The sequence below is a fragment of the Lagopus muta genome, chromosome 15, assembly GCF_023343835.1.
Source record: "Lagopus muta isolate bLagMut1 chromosome 15, bLagMut1 primary, whole genome shotgun sequence".
NCBI lineage: Eukaryota > Metazoa > Chordata > Aves > Galliformes > Phasianidae > Lagopus > Lagopus muta.
The window spans coordinates 15,037,590-15,054,188 of NC_064447.1; the positions used below are offsets into that span (position 1 = coordinate 15,037,590).

Sequence of the window (16,599 nt, forward strand, 5' to 3'; positions counted from 1 at the left end):
CTTGCAAATTGACAAGTGGTCTCAAAAGCAGATCTGTGCAAAGCATCTTTGATTTCTTAGCCCTGGTAACAAGCCGAGCTGCAGACAGTCTTAGCTATGCACTTGACAGTGCAATGATGCAACAAGAGAGCTTGCAGAAATGGGAGTCCTTCATACTTCACTCTTCCTGAGATGGTGCTTCCTGGCATTTAACTGCACAGCAAGATCTGAGTGTACTGGACATCCTTCTCACAACTGAACCAACAATACTTATCCTACTTCACTGCTGTAGTTTTGCGCAGATGATTTGTTGTGTCTTATGCTAGTAACCATATAAACTCAACATTGCAGTCAGCCCTTTGTCTTTCTGCCCAAACTGATGAGAGCCTGAGATAGAAGCGAATCATTGCGTTTCATAGAGACATCTCGGGATTAGCATTCTGTCACTATTTGCCCAAAGGGCACAGAGATATAATGTGATACTTCAAGGCTGACAGAAAAAATATTTAAGAGAGGTAAATCTGAATCTGTGTGTTTAAAATAATTTGAAACAATAGTTTAAACTGTGTGTATGTGTATTTTCAAGTGAAATAATGGGCTTTTCAGACAATTTTCTCCTACTTTTTTTCCTCAGTCTCTGGAATAGGAACTCTTTCAGATCACAAAAAAGGTTAAATAAAAAATCTGAGAAAATATATTTCAAAGTGAGACAGCCCTCACTACATTTTAACAACTTCTTGTTCTGACAGTTTCTTTGGGGTGACTTGTTAATAGCTGTTCATTTATAAGACGTTGCAAGACACTGGCGTTAGGAAGCCAAGCTGTTGGCAAATAAGAACTTATTTGCTGTGTTTTGTTGTTTTTTTTTTTAATCAGATGGAAATCTCCTGATGTTAAAAATGAAATCTTTCCAAGTTCTTCACAGTGATGGTTTCTGAAATACTTGGAAATACTGCAGTTGTTTTTTCTAGTTTTCTGCCACATTACATGCTAAACTCTAGGAATCAAGGTGACTTCCTACTCAGGGAGGAATGATTTCCTAGATTTATTCACTTGTGGGCATGTTTGAAAATGTAGTGTGCATCAGCGATAGCCCAGATTAAAAAAAAAAAAAAAAAAGAAGAGAGCCAAAAGATCTCTCATATTCCATTACCAAATAGCACAAGTCTCTTTCTGGTACTAATACTGTGCTTGAGATGTCATATTTCTCAAACACATTACCTCTCAAATACAATTTCATTGCTCTAGCCAGCAATGTTTGGACCTTGATACTGCATGTTTGTACTTGTATGGTACTTCAGTTGTTCCGCAGAGGAGTCTCTCTAAAAATAATTCCCGTCTTAGTTCAATAAAAGGAAGTGGGAATAGTTAAAAATTACATAAGGCTTTTGTTTAATTTTAGCAACTATGAATTTTGCTTACATGTATCTTATTCAGTATCTCAGATTACCTTTTAAATCACTTATGTTTATCAGCTATATTAAAACTACATTAAAGTCAGGGCTGATGGCAGTGTATCATTGTTACTATTGCAGCATACTTTATTAAAGAAAGCTACAGTCAGCTGAGATGTTATGATCTGTTGGCTGATGTCTATCAGGTTCTTTGGATTTTATTGCTTTGTAACCACTGCCTGTAAATAAAATAAACACAAAACCCCAAACATTCTTTTTCTAATATGTTTTATCATGGAGAATTGAGTATGTTTATAACAACTGTTTTAAAGCATGCGCTGTAGCTTTCCATCTGAAGCAAGTTTGAGGTCTGTGCAAAGGAACTCCAAGAAATCTCAGAATGCCAGCAGCTAGAAGTGATGAACAGAATCCTGATCAGCTGGGAAGCAATCAAGCACAACACTTGGAATCCATTACAGATGTCATTAGAGCAATGAAGTAATCAGTGCCAGTATCTTGGTATTTAGCTGGTGATTAAAAGTAGTTTGTATTCTGAATATTATTTTCAGAAGTTTTTCTTGACTACATAATCTTGATTACATAATCAAGAATAGGATATCTATTCCTGGTAATGCGAATGTTCTGGTATGTAATCAAGAATTTTAAGCAATACCTTAAACTGCAACTTTGTTACTAAAAATTATTTCTCTGAACACAATACTTAAGTTATACCTAGCCAGCATGCTAATGAAAGTCTTTCATCTAAAGCCATTCGTGTACATTAAGTTAATATACCATAACTTAGTATGGCAAAATAGTAATCTGCAAAATATAATTGACTGAGTGAAGTGTTTATTTCACTGCATTTTTCTGTAACTCTGGAAAATTATTTCATTTTTTGTCTCATCAAGTTGGAACCTTCTGTTTTGGCTTATGAAACCTTCCTGTACTTTCTGTTAACCAATGGGTTTTGAGCAAAACAGTTCAGCCAGCTGTCCATCCGTCTATATGGAATAACCCCTCTAAGATAATAGAGAAGTGCTTTGCAGTAACATTAGCCAGCCACTCTTGGATGCATCCTGTCAGGCCCTGCAGACTTTTCTGAGCTGAAATTTTTTGAGATACATAACTGTTTCCTCTTTCTCATTGTTTCTTTAAGTCAAGGACCAAAGGCTTGGGAAAACAGCAAAGAGAGGCAAAAAGAGCATTGAATACCTCTCATTAATCACTGCCTTACTCAATAGTGGTTCCACATGTTTTTTATAATTTCATTGCTGAAGTAGTTGCAGAAACTCGTGTTGCCTACCGCATCCCTTGCTAGTTTCAACTCTCATTGAACTTTGTTTTTCCCAACGGGAACCCTGCATGCCCAGGCAGTTTATCAGCGTTCTTCCTTTCAAGTCTGTCTTTGCTTCAATCTTTTTTTTAATGTTCTTTTTACATCAACACTCAGATGTGAGTTCCCCATTTAGCCATGTCACTCTCTTGATAGTCTAGACTTTTTTTTTCTCCCCCTCAGGATGGGCCATCCTTGTTAGGAGGAGGTTGTCTCTGAAAACCTGTCAGCTCTCTCAAACTTGCCTTTCAGAGCTACCTCCCACATGATCCCATCTACCAATTCACTGAACAAGCCCAAGTCTGCTCTCCTGAAGCTCCAGATTTGCTAACTGCCTTCCTTCCTTCCCTCAGGATCACAAATTCCACTCTGATGGCTGCTGCAACCAAGGCTGCCAGGGATTAACGTGCTCCCTAGCACTTCTGTGATTGTGAGTGGCTGGGACCTCGTTGGCCCATCTTGTATGTGTGTTAAGAGGTTGTCCCAGGCTCGCTCTTGGACAGCAGATATCAGTTTCAGTTTAACGTGCAGAACTGTACTGTTTTTATATGTCTGAATTCCTTTGGAGGAACTTGTTTAAACTGCATTTTTGTAACGATTTCTCAGGGAGTTGATAGATGCCAGTTCTATCCTGCAAAGTCCTTCAGGGGATGAAATTTTAGACCAGGTGTTTAATTATTTTTCATTAAATTGCTCTAATTATATGGGTGAAAGAACAAGTAAAACAGCAAGTCTCCTGCAAAGTTCACTTAGCTCTGATGAACAAAATGTATCCATTCAGAGACTAAGTGAAATGAGACTTGACTAGTAATTTGTGTAATCAAAAAAACCTGGTAGAATGTGATTAAGCTAGATCTGTTAGCAATATGATGATGGATTGGGAGCAACCGATGTTTGTGATTACACCTTTCAATTCATTTGTATGAATACGTTAATTAGAAGAAATAAAAATCACTGTAATTGAATATTATGGCTCTTGAACTACAGTGTGAATTCTTGTACTAATTTCTTTAAGTGAAGGCATAATATAATAATACAGAGACCTACGTAGGTCTCTATTTGCTAAATAATCCAACACCAGCCTTTTCAATCAAGTAAGCCCAGGTAGTGAGATTCTTTTTTTCTCTCTATCTTTGTTTTATGTTAGTAAATGCTTTAATTAAAGGATTTCAACTGTTCTTTATAACAAATTTCTCAAACAAATGTGTTTCTGGTAAAGCAAACTTTGCTCTTGGTAATGTGAGTGAAAACAGCATTTGGCAGCCAAAAGCCACGTGTGTTGTACTTTCTTCAGAGTACATCTATTTCAGAATTCATTCATTTTGCTGAGACGTTGGAAGGAGGAAGAGAATGCCCACATCCCTTGCATCTGCTATGACAAAGGTCTTTCCTCTCAGTAATCCATCTATTCCATTTTTTATATACCTCTGTTAAAAACTAATCAATCTAGACGTCTTTGTAAATGACGGCAGAAGACAAAACCATTGTATTGAAAATAAGCTGAATTCCAATATAAGAATTTTGTCGTCTCTGTTCTTCTTACATGCCAGAATAAACTGTGATAGCACTTCTTCCTTTTTCATTAATGCGCCTATACTTCCATTTCTCTCATTAGCTTCAGCAGCAATCGTCCATCTTTCTAGCATTATCACATCAGGACACTTATTCCTGAGGCCTACTGTTGCTGGGGTTTTTGCATAGATTTTTATTCACTTTAAAGATAATGAAATATTTAAGTGATGTTGCCCATTTCAGCTGCTTTTTGTCTTTTTTTTCTGTTTTTTTAATTATATGTCTTAGCTCTTTTGAATTACCTGTGTTGTATCCCCCCAGCTGTGCAAGGCAGAGCATGGGGGGAGGGAGGGAGTTTTTTTATTTGCTCAGATTAGAGCTGCCTTGTGCTGTTCTGGACCACAACGGTGGCCCTGAAATTGGTACACCTTCATTTAATCCTTATAAACCTGTCCCAAAGTTTGGGGAATCCTTGCAGTTTTCCAGAGATACTCAATATTATTACAAGTGGTTGCAATAATGTAGTAAAGAAGTCTGTGAGGAAGGATGGTATTTTAGTGGAACACACATAATCACAATATGAATTTTTTATCTAGACCAAATATAAGGTCTCCTGAATTTCTTGTATTTCTACTATTTAAAATGTTTCCTTAACATCAGACAGATTTGTCATGTTGTTTTAATAACTGGCTGCTTGGTAGTATAAACACTGTCCTTGTTCTCACTTGTCAACATACTTTACACGTGTTCTTCCATGCACGTCTGCAGATTGGCATTTCAAATCCTTGATTGAATAAATACTAAAAATTCAATATGATGCAGTAGAATAGGAAGGTATGGCTGCCACTCTGTGGTCAGAGGAGTAGTGTACTTTATGCTGGCACAGGAGGGCTACAGTTCTGGCCTGCTAGTCTTACTATCAGCTTGTTAGATGGAAACTTGCTGGGTGGACTGGAGTTTTTGGCTTCTCTTTCTCTACCTGCTGCTTCCTGGGTCCCCAGTGCTTCTAGGACCTTCTTGCCAGCCAGCAAGCTCCTGCACACAGTGTGGGGAGTCTGCGTGCATCTCCAGCGCATGTTTATTCCCCACAAATCCTGCACATTTTTCTTCTCTGTCACTCTAAAACTCAGTAAAGCCATACTGCATAGCAACTCAATTTGACTAATTATAGTTTTGGGCAATGCTATGTGCTTTATGCAAAAAGCAAGTAAAACTGCCAGCTACATGTGTCCTCAAAATTATGTGCTTCAGTCTGCAATCCTGTCTTCCATACAAACAGTATTTTTATATAATAATAGAGGCAAAGATACACACTAAGTTTTCCAAGGGCAGGTGCCAAATATTGGGATTTTGGGTTCAAATTTAGACAGCAATTAAGGGACATGATTTTCAAATCAGCATTTCTCCGTTTGGTTTCTGCTTGACAATTTGATGATCAGGACACGAGATAAGCTGGGCATACTGGCTTTCATACAGTCAGTACCTCTTACAAGCTCTGACACATAGGCCGGAGAGTTATTTACATGCAAAATAGCTTCAGAGCTGAGGAGCTTCAGAGGTGATAGCTCTGTTGTAAAGACAGCTGTATGGCTTCATTTCTGGTTATGATCACCGTAAAGATGTAAGGCATTCCCTCTCCTGAGAGAATTATTAACTTCAGCCTCTTTCCAGGGCCTAGATGTGTACAACTGCTGCAGTTCAGAATATTCCTGCCTTTTGCTTCTCTTAAACACTGAGTCACTGAATATAGCTTCTTCCAAAGCTCATATTTGTATATATAATAATTTTTAAAGCATAGGCTGCAGCAAATAATTACAAACCTCTGACTTAGAAGGTAGCTCTAGGAAAGCTCTATCTTTCAAAGAGAAAGCATGTACCGTAGTAAACGGCTCTTATCAAAGCATTTATTTCTCAGTAGTAAGGGCACCTCCCTATTCTGAATATTTTAACTTCTCTTCCTTCAAAAGCAGTATTGGGCTTGACAGGGAAAGATGAGTGAATATTTGGCTTCAGTAAGAGCTGAAGCTTATGCCTCCCTAGCAGCTCCACTTGTCTTTTGATTTAGATTACTAAAACTGATGTTGAGGTCGTCATGGAGATATTAACTTTCATAGCATATATTTTTAAAAGTGTGCAGTTGTTTGCATCTGAAAATCTTTTCACCTCTTTACCAAACATTCTGAAGACATCTAGTGTACAAACTTGTCCATTTTCAGTTGATACATGCTTGATTCAGCCTGACTTCTCTTCTAGGAAAAAAGCATCACAAAGCACTGCACTTGTCCTTTGTTATATCAGATATGAACCATCTTCATATAGCAGAGCTGTTGGAAATTTAGAGCCATTCTGGTAGCTTTTGTGCACAAGAAGTGATATGAATGCAAGGTTGAAATCTCTATGCAAATACACAAGCTGTCATTTATATATTTTTGAACTGAATAAAATACAGAGAAATGTCAGGTCCATAGAAGATCTTAATGCTACTGTAGAAGAAATGCTGAGTCATGGCTTGAAGCAGTGATGGAGCACCTGGTGGGAAGGCAGGGCCAACCTAGGGGAGCTCAGGTGCATGCAATGCAATGCAATGCAATGCACTGAGTGACAGAAGGACTGGAGCCAGGATGCACCTCTTCCCAAACCTAATTTAAGGGCTGGCAGTGGAGGCAAAGGGATCCCTCTGGAGGTCTCTGTATACTTGAGGCATTCCAAAGGTAAGCAGTTTTTCTTCCCTTTTTTTTTTTTTTTTTTTTTTAAATTTTTTTTAATCTCCGCAGCTCCTACATTTGAGTTTGTCCTCATTTGCTGCAACCAAAGACTTTGCCACCCGTTATTATCACTGTCCATCACGTTGTAGTGTTACAGCTTCTTAGGAGTCACTACTTTTGGTGAGACCTACTTATTACCATGGAAACTACTATGGATACAAAGAGCACAGTAATACTATTTGATAGAGCTACAAAGCACTATACTTCAACATAGTTACCACTAGTAGCTGTGCATTTTCACTGCTGATGAACAAGAGCCTGCGTGCTGCGTTAGTAAAAATCTTCATTACCTGGAATGTGGCTTGTCTTCTCTACTGTTAAAACGCACCACCCACTACCTCACTGCACTGCCATCCACTGTTTGTTCTACATAAATGTTCACAAGCATCAATGAATGCCCACAGGGGCCCTTTTTTCCATGGAGGAATTCAGCTCCACCCTTTGCTCCCCCCACACTTCCATGTCAGGCGCCATTCTGTCCCAGTGCCCCTCTGCTGCCATCTGTCACACAGCAACAACCTGTCACGGAATGTTGGTGGGCAGGTTCAGCCTCTGCTGCCATCCCACCAACAGCTGCCTGTGACATCAGGGCTGACATCACAAGATAGGAGGCATTACTTTTGGAGCAGCACTCACAGCTAGAATGAATTAGGAAGACATCCAAAAAAGGAAAAAGTGGCTGGTAATGTTTATTGTCTTTCTCAAAAAATGATTTTGCAGCAGTAAATCTAGCTGTGAACTGCTTCTATTACTGCTTCTGAACTACTTGTTCAGAACCTGTTTTTTTTAAAACAAATGATCAGTAAGTTTTCTGTCCTTGAGGAAAGTACGTGTATAAGGAGATAACTTTAAAAGGTTTAATTTTAACTAATACAATAATTCTTAAAAATAAAAAAATCTCTCATGGTGAGGGCAAGAACGTGAATGCTGATGTTTGATTTGTCCACGTAACAAGCTTACAAGCAAACAGATATTCTTTTTTTAAAAAAGGTAATCAACAGATATAAGGCTTAAAACATGGTTCCAATTTTGAGAAATGACTGCAAGCATGTCACCTATTTGCCCCCCAACTTTTTTTTAACTGGCTCTTTGGTTTAGTAACAAAAGCAAGTTTTTCTGTTTGCTTTTTTTTTGTTTTTTCAAAGCTGTCATCAGCCTGGCACAGCTGGGGAGGAGGCAGCTGTGTTCAGCTCTGGCACATGCAGCACTTCAGCTAAATCCCAATTTCTGAATCTTTGTCAGTGGAGGTTTATAACAGAGCACAAAGTGATACAAAGAGGAACTGCAAGGCCCAAGAGTACGCAGACCTGTCATTTGTTTATAGCGATCACGCGGTTGTTTCCATCAAGAATTATCTGTCTTTTGATATCACAGCAGTTCTGATTTCATTATAAGTTAGCTAAGGAAAGAGTCCAATGCTTTTGTTAATTCCATTTTCATTGGTGGTGTTTTGACATTTTATGTTTTACTTTTATAAGATATAGTTAGTACTTCTGTTTGATATTTTGAGTAGTATTTTAACCTGCAATTTATATCTTATCTGTACTTTGATAATCCATCTCTTGGGTTAGATGTTAACCAGATTGCAGTTGTCATATTAGTTCTTTTTAAGGTTCTGCTTGGATTAAAGCTTAGAGTTAAAGAACTCTCTTTTTAACTTGTTTTTTTTTCTATGTGAAAATCTGCATTTTCCTTCAAAAAGAATGCATTTGCAACTCCTCTGAGGTTTGGGACACTTGTATGATAATGATGAAAAAGTGAGAGTGAGTAATTTAGAAATCCAGGATATGATTATGCTTTATTTTTCGCATTTTCTTTGTATGTAATTTAGAGAGTAATTTTCCCTTCTCAATAGATAAAATAGAGGAAAATCAAGGCCCTTCTGATGGCTGATATACATAGGCAAAAGAAATCTAAATCTGTAAGTTATGATGCCCTCCACTTGCTCTTGTCTCCATAGGTTTCTTGCCCTACCTTACATCCTTTCTCCCCATTGGAGCCATCTCTGGCTCACCAATTTCAGAGGTAGATTCAATTGATGCACCACTTCTTTGGGGGAAGATTCTCAGCCATACTGGTTGGGAACTCGATCAGTTCACAAAGGAATTCAGGAAGTACAAGAATGGCATGAGGCCAGAAGGTGAGGGTTCCTTGACAGAAGCTGGAATCTTCCCACTACATAATCAAGGGATAGGTAAATTGGCTGTAGTCAGCTTGGTAACTTTACCCTTACAGTGCCTGCCTTGACTGTCAGCTGAGCAAGGCCTTGCAGAGGCAGAGTTCTTAGGTCAGGGCAGGCAGGCAGTGGGGATGTGCATGTGTACTCAGTCATAATAAGGAATCCTTTTTGCCATGTTAGGTTAAACTTGCTACTAGACATTTGGTTATGTTCACCCACATTGTTTTTCCTGTAGCAAACCATGACATAGTAATGTCTATGCCAAGATTTGCGGAAGTGGTAGGCAAGTAGTACTGAGAAAAAGACCAAAAAGGAGGTTTAGAGGCAGCAACAGCATAAGCACCACTTGCTGGGCACTTCCACCCTATGCTGTAGACACTTTTGCCATGCAGATGACTGAAAAGGACTTCTCAGTAAATGACTGGAGAGAAAGTTCTCTGGAATGCAGCATCCTTGTATCAGGCTGGCAGTCATCTTCTCCATGAATTTATGGTACTAGCTTTGATTGTTAAAAAAAAAGTCCATTAACCTCACTGGAATTTCCATCTTTTGGAAGACAACACAGAATTGGAATTCTGGACTGATGCAGCAGCGGTTCCAGCCAGACGTGTTTGTCTGGCAAGGGCTGACAGCCACTTGATGCCAGGAAACACTTTGGGTTCCCTTCCTTGTGCTGACACAAGGCACAACTGGGGGTGCCACCTACTAATGCCAGTATAACTTCTCCTCCCCTAATTCAGATTAGTAGATTAATTGGTTGCTATTATTAATTGACTGAATAATTTGAACTATTTCAGGGAGAAAACTGATGAGAGTGTAGGTGAAGGGTTGTCTCAGATACAGTTGCAGACAGCATACATTGCAGTGCTATGGTTTGGGGCAAACTGTTTCAAATTCTTTTTATAGCTAGGGCATCTAAAAAAAAATCTAAATCCAACACTTTGCTGTAGAGGCCCTCTCTGGAATACCAAAGTAAACTGCAGTGTGGATTAAGAGCAAGAGGATTATTTCTTCAGCAGAATAATCTGTGAATTGTGCTTACGCTGACTAAAGCCAGCTTCTGCAAATGCTTTAAAATTGCACTCTTTCTTGAAATCTGCTCTTTCAGTGAGCGAAGGCAGGTTGCCTTTACTCCTTTAATAATGCAAGATGGAGCACTCGAAGTGTTAAGGTAGCGATATAACCTACAGGAGGAAGATGTGATGTCAACATCTCTGCAGCGGCACGCCTCTGTGCTCCTGCTCACATAGCTTCCAAAAACGATAGCCCAGAAAGCTGTGGAAAATTGTAGGCAACTGTACCAGCTCTCACTTTTTTCTTTTTCCTAAGAGCCAAACTGGCCTTTATGCGCTATTAATTTATTAAATTGTTTATCTTAGGGCAAGACTGTATTTACAGAACCTAACGTGAAAACAGCATAGTGTAGCTTGGGATTTAAAAATGTCACTGCACATAATGTCAGGATAAATGGAACAGAAATGAATCTAAATTCCATCTACCCTGATGCTTCCCAAATTACTTTTTTAATCTGCTTCCAGCCAACCCTCTTAAGAAATATACCTGGCAAATAAAAATGTTCTTCATAATCATTGGGGACATTAAATATTAGTTAGCCTTGTCCCAAAGACAATAGAGACACTGCTTTTCTTCTTCCTACCTTAATCACTGTAGGTATCTTATTTTGAAGTTGTTTTCACCTTCCACCAAGGAAAGGTCAAGCTGGAATATAACTGTCTTAAAATAATCTTTACATAGTAGGATTTCTTAGACTCTTTGGACAAAGACCTTGTTTCCCATTTTGAGCAATCTTTTTTCTGCAATAGAACACTGAATGTGTCTCCTTGTTGCTATAGAAATAGTATTGCATTAAATGAGGGAACCAGTGCCCTGCTGTCAACAAATCTAGTCTCTGGAGCTTGAATTTCACCACTGGGAAGATGTATACACAATTCTACAAATTATTTCTGCAACTTATGCATAAATGTCTCTATACTCTGAAACTGTTATCTAAATTTCCCAAAGTGATAGCAAGTGGAGTAGCATGGTATAATCTGTTTACTCATCTCCTAATTAAGACTTCCCCTTCATCTTTTCCCCATCTCCCTCCCACACAGAATATATTTTTGTATTTATAGACTGAAATTTCCAGTTCTTTACATAGGAAGGTGAGGAGAAGCAGGGCAAGCAGCTTTCTCACCAGGCTCCCTGACCCACAGACAGCAAGAAATACTGGATTTAATCTTTTTTTTTTTAAACCCAGCTCCTCCAAGTAACTCAAGATGTTACTTGCCCTGTTATTTTGTTTTCCAGCACTAATAAGGATTTTTTGAAAGGATGGCCCAAACTCACCATCCACCTTGTACATTAAAAATCCCACATACCCACCTGTTTTCCTCTAGTTCCAAGACACGCCATATACCCAGTATTTCTAAGTTACACTGAGATTTTGCTCCGAAACCTTTCTATTCTTTCATAAGTTAAAGATGAGCACTGTGGATTCCCTTCCCTCGAACCAACACAACACATATTAAATCTCACACTTGTCTTTACATTTACATGTATGGATGTGATATTTTTCAGTAATTTTTTAAGTGTCAAATTCTACTAATTCTAGTAATAGCAATAAAGTACAAGGTGTATCTTTTGGAAATAGAAAAGGAATTGAAGTCTTTACTAAAAACAGCTACCAAGGGTAAGTATTTCTCAACATTAATCATAAGAATTTTGAAGAAATATGGATAAAAATGCATTTTGTCTGGTACATTTTTTGACAGGAGTCCCTGCATTGCATTTCAGTATATAATACATATATGGAGTTATGAAACTAGAACATGGACTTGTAAGCAAATGTGTAATTCTGATGTCAGAGTTCCTGTAAAATTCCTCTAATTTCTTCGTTAACAAATGCAGTTATTTTTTGTGAAACATGCTTATTAGAAAACGGTTTTGTCATAAAGAAGTCACCACAAGACAGTAATTCCATTTTTGCTGTTAAAGTAGTTCTTGTAATGAAAAAATGAATAAATTTGTTTGTGCAACCATAAAATATAAACCACATCTTAACCTGTTTCTTTCCTTGTGTAAAGCTGACTCACACCATACAATGTGGCTGCATTTTTCTCCAGATTGTCAGACTATAGATGACAAGAACTGGCCTGCCAAAGCTTTTCATGCAAAACATTGAATATGAGGACATCTACTGCTGTGTGATCTGTTGGTTCCTCTCCAGAGCGTTACTTAATGAAAATTTCAGAGAATGGCTGAGTAATTGATAAAGGAGGGGGGAAAAAAACAGGAAGGAAGGGGCTGTGCGAAAATATAAAGTGAAGATATATTCCCTATTCTGTATCATTACAAACCTAATACTGAATATTTTCTTACTGTATATGGTATTTCCATTAACAAAAACAAACACTGAAGGTAGGAGAAGATAGCATGAACAGTAAAACGTGGTTTTGTGGTGTTTTCTTTTCTGTAGGAACCCAGTGGAGAAAGGACCAAGAGCAAGATTTAAAGAGCGTTCTGAAAAACACTGACCAGGACATCCCGTTGGTATTTGTCAGTGGAAATCATGATATTGGCAATACTCCAACAAGAGAAACAATAGATAATTATTGCAAGAGTTGGGGAGATGACTACTTCAGCTTTTGGGTAGGAGGTGTTTTCTTTCTTGTGCTGAATTCTCAATTGTACTTCGATTCTTCCAAATGCCCAGAGTTAAAGCAAGCTCAGGACGCATGGCTAAATGGGCAGCTGGCTGCTGCCAGAAAACATAAATGCAAGCATGTAATAGTGTTTCAGCACATTCCTCTGTTTTTGAGAGAGCCTGATGAAGACCATGATTATTTCAACTTGGAAAAATCAGTTCGACATGAGATAATGGAGAAGTTCCATAAAGCAGGTAATTTCTTGAGTTCTCCTTTCTCTGAATTTTTGCTTCCAATTGTTAGTGGCTACAGTGCCAGGAAAACAACAACAACAAAACTTGCATAGTACTGTTTTCAAGAAGTTTGGGGTACTGTTTATAAGACTGGTTCCTCTTAGGTCAAAATTATCAACCAAACCCTAACATCTGTCAAAAGAACCCAAAGTAGTTTAAAACTTTGGAAAGAAAAATAAGTGAGAAACTTTTAAAAGATGTAGCACAGATTTCACTTTGCAAGTACTGGCGAATACTAGACAACCTGATTTTTTTTTTTTTTTTTTTTTTTTCTGCTTAAGGAATGGAAGATCAGGTATTGCCATATGACAAAAGTACAGATTCCCCCCCCCCCCCCCATAAAACAGAAACAGAATTCAGAATTACCTTGCAGTCTGTTTTCTCTCCCAGTGAGCCAATTTTATAGCATCATCCAGATTTATTCAGTGCTAAAGAGTCTTGCTCTGCTAAGATCCACCCTCTTTTTTATCTGTTCCTAATAGAGGTCACTTCTGGGAATAAAAGGCAGGTAGAGCATGCTTTGAATGAGAATACTGTAGCAAATCCCTTAGCTTTGTGTGATGAAACTTGAATGCCATGGAGACAGGTACACTGTGCAGCCACCTCTCCACATTGTTCCCACTGTTTCCTGCTAATTGCTTTCATGTTTCTGAAGTGTGCTAGTCCCTCAAGATTTCCTGCCAGCCTGTCATCACTGCATCAGTGTCATTTTCTCTGTATCTATGAAAGAACAAGTTATTTGGATTACCAAACAATGGAAATTGCATATGATATTGTTCCTAATTTACCATGTAATTGTTAAGCCAGAACTCATCCAGAGCCAGTCTAATTTTCCAAGCTATGAATTTCCTCCTGTTTCCAGTCAGTCAGGCCAAAATTCATAAATATCTGAGGGCTCTTCAGGAGACTGACATCTCGAGATTCCAGACTTAGAAGATTGCTCTTTTCCCACAAGGAGACATGCTGAGCATACCTTATATTTTGTATTAAGATATTATAAAGAAATCATTTTTGGTCACGAGTATTTTGATTAGGAATTTTGGTTTTATTACACAAAAAGGGAGATTGTGTCTTCTTTATTTCAAGAAGTCTTTCACTTCCTGCTCTCGCACTCTCCACCTCTCCCTTTGCTGCTTGTCATGATGCTGTCTTGCAGTGTTTCCAACCACTTTGGCAGACCAGCATGTAGTTTTGAAACATTTCAATATAGTTCATATATTATGTATATTTGTGTATATTTTAGGGCTTGTTGGCTTTGGGAACACACTGTTAGTAGGGTGCGCGTTGTATTTCCATTGTTAATAACACAGGATCAGACCTGGTGCTATCCCAGTTATCAAGACTTTGTGTTGATACTTTTAAGTTTATGGTATCAAACATGGAGCCACCACGCACAGAGAGAAAGATAGAGGGACAGATGGGGAAGAAAGGACAATCTAAGGATTTCAGTCTTTCCATAAACTAAGCCAAATGGGTCTTTTGGGAAATAACAAATACTTGAAGTATGGTGGTGTTACATGGAGGCTTCAGAGGTATGCAACTTCAGGAAACAACTGTTCTAAATTCTGAGCCCAAATCATATGTAAGTGGTTAGAATAGAATAACTACACACTGCAGAATGTTTTTGGTTCAAGTATGCCCTCAATGCAAGCAGAGATAAAAGACTAGCTGTACAGGCTACATCTGGTACAAAGTACTGAATTACATTCTCACATTAGAAGTGTCCTTAACAGTTGAAGTACTTAAAAGAGAAATTCATGTCCTTGTGATAATTATTTACTAATTGAAAATCTGACACTTGTAAATATGTATTACTACTACACAAAGTTAACCTATATTTCTAATCAGCATGTCTAAATAATTTTACTAATCGCATTTTTTTTCAAATCATTATAACAAGTAATGTCCCTGGAAAAAAACGATGTCAGAGATAGTGAAAAGCTACTCTGTTGAGAGCACAGTTTATCATTTGAGAATACATTTGTGAAAATGTATTTCTGTAACTACTAAATGTTTAGCCTCAGTTGTCAAAGGTTGTGTGAACAATTTTTTGAATGAGGGTGAGGTCTGCTCTTCTATGTGAAATGCATATTCAGTTCTTAAGAATTTTATAGTGATGTTATAAAGAAGTGTGCTTTGTAGGGGAAAAAAAAGGAATCCAGGTACTAGTCTAGCTGAAAATCTGATCTGTGTGCCAGATGTACTCCTTCTCATATATCTCATCCAAGTGTAGTTTAATTAGCCCATTGCAGCCATTTTCTATGACCAGAAAGGTATGTGTGTTTTTGCTGAGCTACGGACGATTTTTTAAAGAGTTGTTGCCTGTGAGTCATTGCTGAGACACTGAAAATCCTTAGTACATAATCCTTAGTAGTCACACAACATAGTAAAAACCCTAATTATGCAAAACATGAGGGCTGACCTGAAAGTTATGCCTCCTGTTTTATTACATCAGCCCTGATGTCAGCGGCATCTGTTGGTGGGATGGCAGCAGAGGCTGAACCTGCCCACCAACATTCCGTGACAGGTTGTTGCTGTGTGACAGATGGCAGCAGAGGGGCACTGGGACAGAATGGCGCCTGACATGGAAGTGTGGGGGGAGCAAAGGGTGGAGCTGAATTCCTCCATGGAGAAAAAAGGGCCTCCAATGACTTCCATCAATAGTTGCTCGGTCTCCATAAATGTTCACAGTGGCTGTGAGCCCAGGGGGGTGTAGGTGAGTGTTTCAACAGTGGCAGTCACTTTCACTGGTGCAGATTTTTACAAGCGCTGCCTGCAGGCTCTTGTTCATCCGTAGTGAAAACGCACCCCTAATGGTGGTATTATGTTGAAGAATAGTGTTTTGTAGCTGAGAATTGCTGTATCAAATAGTGTTACTGAACTCATTATGTATGCTGTAGTTTCCATGGAAATACATAGGAGGCATCACTTTCAGAGCAGCCCACAAACAAGTTTAAGATCTTGGCTGAATAAAACCGAGGTTGATAGCTCCTTTATCACCAACAAAACTGATAAAAGAATTCATCGTTCAGAGCAAGATGATGAATACAGGTTGGCTATCAACGCAAGAGTCTTGTTTCAGAATTACAAGATAATGCATATAAAATAATGGAAGGAAGATCCTCATAGCATCCAGCTTTTTTAATTGAAAAGTTATAAATTCAGCTAAATGTCATCAAAGTAATTTTTCAGATGTGATGGAAAACACTTGAATTCATACGTGCAGGAAAAAGTAACTTTACTATATGTCTTTTTTCATTACATGTGGTGATTCTAAATGCTGTAACTTCTAACATTTTTACTCATTAAAAGAGCATAATAGCTTCATGCTCCTCTTAGATTTTTTTATTTTACATAAGAGTGATATTACAGGGAGAAGCAGCTTTCTGAACATCATCAGCTGAGATATATTTGAGTACCAAATTAAAGCAAGGAGTGTTACCAGACAACTTGTACTGTGTTTCGCTATTTGTTGTGTAATCAGAATAGACAAG

The 16,599-nt window shown here is 38.2% G+C and overlaps 1 protein-coding gene and 1 long non-coding RNA gene across 2 annotated transcripts in view; one reads left to right on the plus strand and one right to left on the minus strand.

The window, feature by feature from the left end:
* LOC125700969 (uncharacterized) overlaps positions 1-16,599 on the minus strand; it is a 75,434-nt gene that overhangs the window by 24,590 nt on the left and 34,245 nt on the right. The window lies entirely within an intron of this gene.
* CPPED1 (calcineurin like phosphoesterase domain containing 1) overlaps positions 1-16,599 on the plus strand; it is a 35,306-nt gene that overhangs the window by 8,975 nt on the left and 9,732 nt on the right. The window contains exon 3 of the mRNA XM_048962349.1: positions 12,644-13,066. Within this exon, the coding sequence (XP_048818306.1) occupies positions 12,644-13,066 (423 nt within the window). The remainder of the gene's footprint in view (positions 1-12,643; positions 13,067-16,599) is intronic.